This window comes from Epargyreus clarus, unplaced genomic scaffold (genome assembly GCF_041222505.1).
Source record: "Epargyreus clarus isolate Ecla_fem2 unplaced genomic scaffold, WU_Ecla_fem_2.2 ptg000010l, whole genome shotgun sequence".
In the NCBI taxonomy this organism is placed as follows: domain Eukaryota; kingdom Metazoa; phylum Arthropoda; class Insecta; order Lepidoptera; family Hesperiidae; genus Epargyreus; species Epargyreus clarus.
Window position 1 is genome coordinate 7,394,916 of NW_027332218.1, and position 6,389 is coordinate 7,401,304.

The following is a 6,389-nucleotide window of genomic DNA, read 5'->3' on the forward strand; positions in this document are numbered from 1 at the left end:
CTCGGGTGACGGACGTTCAGTGGACAAGCTGCTATAGTAAATGTATGTACGCTACTTCGGCGCCGTCATTAATTATCGGTATCGGCTCGGTATCGTGTGGTTGGTGGACAAACAGCGTAAGGGTACTGTAAATAAGTAAAACCGTATACAATAAAAATCAGAATACGCAGCAATAAAAGTCTTATAGCATCACATAGTGAGATTTATTATTTGAACAAAAATAATCTATATAATATAGTTACTTAAAATATTTACATACACTTACAATTACAACTTAATGTCAACATACCCTGTTCGCTTTTCAACCGTTGTTTTAACAGAAAAACATTCGGTGGCAAGACGACGTTCCGAGTTGTTACAGTAATAATTTTAAAGTAATTCTCGTTCGTGCAAACGATTTTACATATATTGTTTAGAAATATGGCAATGACACATATGAGTATAACGCTCATTCACAACATGTTGAAAAGGGAAAAAAGGGCGAATTTAATTTAAACGTACAATTCCTATGTTAATTAAATGTCTAATAACACAGTCCCAAAATTTTCTTAAAATAATTTTGCGGCAAAACATTTTCGCTCCGATCTCCTTTCCAGTTTTAAATTCTTAACATAACATAATATTACACATTCATGTTGACATTCAGGTACTTAGAATACAAAATTAATTGCCTACCGAATTGAAAAACACAACAATACTTCAGCTTATTTGTTGTTATATGATATTGTTAGATTCACCAGCGACTACTTATAGAATATTCGAAAAAAGGTAAGAATTTTATGTGACATTCAAAGCTTTTTAAGCCCGTGCCAGACAGCACAAACATTTAAACACATGATTGAACACAGCGAAGCACGGGTATTTGAGTATTTGTTCAAAGCTTGCTTCAAATATTTGCACTTTGGTCTCGGTTTTTCGAGCGCACATCAAAGCGTTCAAACTTCAAATATGTGCGGAGCCTGCTGCACATGCGCAAAGTCCAGTTGCTAAGAGACGATGACACGAGTGACAGGTTAAAAAATTTACACAAATAAGTGTTCAAATGTGTGAGCAAAGTTTTTGTTCAGATATTTGTTTATGTCTGGCATGGGCCTTAGATTTTTAATCAAGTGAGTATTTGACACGTGCCTAAAAACAAACATTTTTTGATGTGATTTTTAAATCAAATGAATGTTTTAATTTGTACAAATGAGCAAAATAAAAGTGTAAACATAAACGTTCAGATAAATGATTATCTGAAGCAATGTTTTCGAATCGAAGTATTTATTTTGACTTACACATAATTTCTACTTGTACTGTAGAATGATATAAAAAACGAATTGAAATTTAATAATTAATTTTACATTCTACCAGCCTCATTTTACATAGCAAGTTCTAATAACAATTTCAACTCCACCGAACTAAGCAGCTCAGCCTGAAGATTTAGGGTCCGTTCACACAGACCGGCTCGGAGAGGAGAGCAGATTTTTATCACGTTGGAAATATAGAGTTTGGAGTAATTGTATTAAAGTTTATTTTTGCATGTGCACTTCTTTTGCCATTAAGAATGCTTGAACGCGCTTCGTGTAAAATAATAAAAGGAGCCGAGCGGCTCTGACTGCGTGCTCATTCTCCTTCGCGCGCCCGATTGGCTCCGATTGCGAGCGCATCCGCTTTCAAATCTTTACCAGCTGTTCTTTGTCAAATAGTTGGCGGCTCCGTTCCAGCCAATTCCAAGCGTATATGATCCGGTCTTTGTGATAAGAAAAATACGGTCCGATGCTCTCCGAGCCGGTCCGTGTGAACGGACCCTTAAGCTACATTACACATTAGATAACATTTCTGCTATTTTAAACCAACAAAAGCTTTCAATTCACATTGGGTAACATCTATATACGAAAGCGTGTAACAGTACCATTTACTAATCGTTAATATTAATACACAGTTACTTTTTTTATTTACAATATACAATTTGATGACATTTAATGCAAGTTTAAAAGTTCAAAGTAAATCTTCGGTATCTTTGATGAAAAAAGGTGTTAATATTGAGATGCATAGTGGTTTGTGTGTTAATTATTAAGTGTTATATTTACAGTTACGTGTGACAATATTTGGGTGTTTAGTCAGGCCTGTATATGGGTATTTTAGGTATGAATTCTATGAGAAGTACATACTCCATCATCGAGGATGAGTCGCAGTGTTGCTTTGTGAGTCGCCAGCGAAGGCCCAATTTATTGTATAGTCTGCTGTTTTCCCATTCCAGAAGCTTGTTCAGTGAATGTTGAGTCTGTAAAATTGCAAAAAAAATGTTTGTATAAGCAAAATAACTTATGCATAACTTTCAAAATATGCAGACAAAATATACATATACATTCGAATTATTTGAGGAGATAATTTTAATTTATATTATAAAGTAAGTAAACCCTAAGTTATTATTATTCCCACCTTATATTGTTGTGTTTTTTTTATAGTACTTTATAAATATTATTTAATACCCATTACATTATGACCCCCTTTTCCTTACATTACTCTTACCCACGATCAAATATACATATATTACATTTTCTCAGACTAATACAAACTATGAAAGAAAGAAACCTTTTATTCAGATAATTGCAACACAGATGGAATAACAGAAAAAATAATACTGTGATAAATTTTAATAAAATTTGATTTTACCCTTTTACTGAGACATATGACGGGCCATAGAGAGCATCCGAGTGTACAACAGCAGCACACGCAACCGCAGAAGAGCCACTTGACGTTGACAGGTAAGGTCTTCTTTAGCACGGTGTTGATGCGCGCCACCGTCGCCTGGTACTCCTCGGGTGCCACGCGGGACTGCAGGCCGGACGGGAACTCGCCGTTGAAACGGTTGCTTAGACCGAAGCTGGAATAGATATAAAATACATATTTACGGTGAGAGTACCGAGGAAGTTTTTGTCGAGGTTATTTTTATTTATTTATAATATAAGAGTAGCAGACGAGCATGCAGTGCACCTGATGGTAAGTGGCTACTGCCGCCCATGGACATCTGTAATCAACCTCAGATAGGATTAGATATTCCTACCTGAGGTCGTCCACAGATGCGCCGCTACTCCTGAGGACTAAGCTGGAACGTATCGGAAAAGTATGTCTCTCTTACCACAACCTTCAAACCAGAACACAGCAGCGCTTAACACTGCTGTTATAAGGCAGAAATAGGTGTGGCGGTGGTGCTGCCGGAGTCAAACCACAAAGGATTCGACCACCTTTAAACCTACATTGCACAAATTAAAGGATGTATAAAATTTGGAATGATTTTCCTCCCGAGGTATTCCTAGAGCACTTGCCTTTGAGTTTTTCTTTAAAGTCTCCTCTGGTATTGCAAATGTCTAAAAGTAGAGGTTTTTTATTCTCAACTTCTCAATATTTTAACAAAAATATAGTACCTACATGTACTACTAATAACTTCCCTCTTATCACAATGTTGATACAGTAACTACTTTATAATGAATTTTAACCGTTTATCCTTCACTACAATTTCCGCATGATTATGTCCATGCTGCCTATCACTTTACCTTGCAGAAGTTGCAGACTAAAACCACTTTCTTTAGGCACTTACCATACTTACCTCACAGAAACACCCTTAATCAAGTATCATATTTTAGGAAGCATTAAAAAAAATTACCATCAGTCTTTATTATTACTCTTAGTACATGCTGTAATTAGTGATATGACTTATTAATAAAAATATTGTTTATATAAATAAAAATTGGAAATACTTATTATTAAAGTTACTCTTATAATCCATTTACTAAACATTTACAAAGACGTTATAAGCCTAAACTTTAGTCAATAATGTACTGTCTCTCTCAGTACATAAATTATCATATAATATATTATTTAAATCTACTTAAACAACAAAAAATGTGTCATTAAAGTTTTATCTATTTCTTCCTTAACAAAAGAGTTTTTTATTTCCCTGATGTCTTTGAAAGTGGTAGAACCCTTCATGGTTTGACTCTGGAGGTACCGCTACCATACCTGCTGCCATATTTCTACTTTGAAGAACAGTGTTAAACATATGTATTTTGGAGGGTATGGTATGGAAATAAACGCTTAGTTTATTGTTTGTTTGTTGACAAACTGTCACAACTGAAATGAGTTATGGGAGCTGAGCGTCGAGGAAAGAATTGCAGTCTATGTCACCAACGAATTAATATGTTTATTTAAAAAAAAACACAAATTTTACATAATTTCTGACAACAAAATATATGGTGTGATAGGAAGAGTCACTTTCCGCGATGGACGTGAACTGTTCCCATAGCGGACGGCTACCTGCACGTGGGACGCGCCTCGTCAGCGTTGACCGTTCCGCGAAGACACGATGCAGCGTGAGAACGGTGTAGGGCTGGCGCAATACATCCTTAACGTGTAGGGCTGTCCCTTACACATAACTAATGTGTGTACAGAGCATTTGACTTTGTATTGTGTGTATTAACCTATGTTTTCAACCTTGTTTAAGTGTAAGTAACCCTCTCCTGACCTAGATACTAATGAATTTACACTATACTAGATTAAAGGGTAGCCTAGAAAAACTAGTTATAATGAAACATCTTTGTACCATTGAGAACTACTTAGTCTGATAATACCTATTACCTTCAGGGCATTTCAGGGCATTTTTCATTACATATTCAAATGTAATAAGAACAAGAGTAGGTATATAACAGTTATTGCTCTACCTTGTGGAATCGTCTTAGTGTATTTTTAAGGTTCTGTATCCTAGGCATAAACGGAGCCCTATTAATAAGCCTCTGCTGTCTGGCCGTCTGACCACCTGTCCATCTGTTACAGAACTCTATCTTCTGAATCGTAATAGAGAGACACTTGTAGTATAAGATATAAGGGTGGCCGCTATAACAACAAATAATAGAAATAAAAAAAATGGGGGTGACCATACATGTAACCACTATTTTTCGATGTTTTTTTTTAGTTTTTTCTTTTGTAGCATTTGTAGCTTTTGTTTTTGTAGTCTCTGTGCGAGTTAAGACTTGCACTTGGCTAATTATTTAAGATATTCCTTATTTGTAGTATAGAAGTAGGAAATCGGTAAGCTGTTTACTGGATGTGTGAATGATCATTGCAGCCATTGAAAACTTGTCAAATAAGAGATATTTTTAAAATTCCAATGTGTTCATTTTTTTTCCGATGCTACGGAATGTTGCCTAATAACTTCACCTATCTCTGCTTAAATAAACTGTTCTATTTTGAATTCTATATTCCTATTTATTGAAATAACCAATTAATATTTAACCTTATATTATTATATCTATAGTTAATTCATTATATACAAAACTAAGGTCAAAAGTCATCAGGTTATCAGCACTTATTAGTGTGACTACATGTGCTTTGTGTATGGAAATATAATGTGTCCTTCATAATAAAGGTTTCCATCATAACAAGAATACTAATAAAGATGTTTCTTACAAAATACTTATAATGCACAATTACGGAGTTTCACTCCATAGTGCTCTAGTGCCCTATAAGACGAGTCAAGCTTATATAAAAAACAGGCTGAAGTTATTGTCCCCGTCACAGAAACTGTTCAATGCCATCGTCCAACATGACATGACAAAGAGATGAAATGATTTTCGTGTGTGACTAACACGTGCATATTGCGTCTCCGATTTAACGCAAAACAATGCATTTTGAGTAAAATAATAAACAGCTGATAAAATGAAACCTTACACTGTCATGTTACCAGCTCCGCGGACGACGATCGGGTCAGGCACTAACGTCACATGCGTTTCCTCTATATTCTCCTCGCTGTCCGGCTCATCTGGATATATTGCGTCAAAGTCTGCCATTTTTCACGATTACTGACTTAACAACTTATAAATATTCGCGTTATCAAACACATAACAAAGCACAATGTTTGTTAAATATTAGACATTTCCATGAAAAAAGAAGTATGAAGTGACGTTTCATAAACACAAATCTATTATTGCCAGTAACGAAATAATACATCTGTGTTTTCTTTGTTCTTGTGTTAAGTTAAAAGAGCAATAATTCAATAATATATATTCTGCGCCTGTGCCTACAAATTTTGGCCAATATTTTTCTAATCTTCATTTATATTTGCGCTTTAAAATGATTTATTTTCAAATACTTAATGTTTATGGCCAAAAGACCATCATTCTAGCCTGTTTAAAAAAAAATGGAGTCTGAGACTTGTATTATTATTTTACTCTTTGCTTGTATTTATTAGTATATTCACTAGATAGCGTGATGACTATTTTAATTAAAAAAAATACGTGTGGCACTCGGAGACTGCCGCGGTAAAGCTATTGCATAGCATTTTTTATGCTATGAAAACGCTCAGAAGGAATTCCAGAAATACAATATATTCTTCCATAATCATCAACATT

At 34.9% G+C, this 6,389-nt stretch overlaps 1 protein-coding gene across 1 annotated transcript; it reads right to left on the minus strand.

Moving 5' to 3' along the window:
• Positions 1–181: 181 nt before the first annotated feature.
• On the minus strand, positions 182–5,957 carry LOC140745444 (cysteine-rich hydrophobic domain-containing protein 2). Its single transcript, XM_073077304.1, has 3 exons — positions 5,710–5,957; positions 2,659–2,869; positions 182–2,266 (listed from the first exon to the last, which is right to left on the minus strand). Exons 1-3 carry the CDS (start codon positions 5,826–5,828, stop codon positions 2,099–2,101), a joined length of 498 nt encoding a protein of 165 aa, XP_072933405.1. The 5' UTR covers positions 5,829–5,957; the 3' UTR covers positions 182–2,098.
• Between the last annotated feature and the right edge of the window lie 432 nt (positions 5,958–6,389).

What these genes read in the sequence shown, in the direction of transcription:
- LOC140745444 (XM_073077304.1), bottom strand. Translation starts at nt 5,828, where the DNA reads ATGGCAGACTTTGACGCAATATATCCAGATGAGCCGGACAGCGAGGAG. An exon ending in GGAGCTGGTAACATGACAGT is followed by an intron (nt 2,870 to 5,709) that starts GTAAGGTTTCAT and finishes TATCTATTCCAG; the next exon opens with CTTCGGTCTAAGCAACCGTT. An exon ending in TCATATGTCTCAGTAAAAGG is followed by an intron (nt 2,267 to 2,658) that starts GTAAAATCAAAT and finishes GCAATTTTACAG; the next exon opens with ACTCAACATTCACTGAACAA.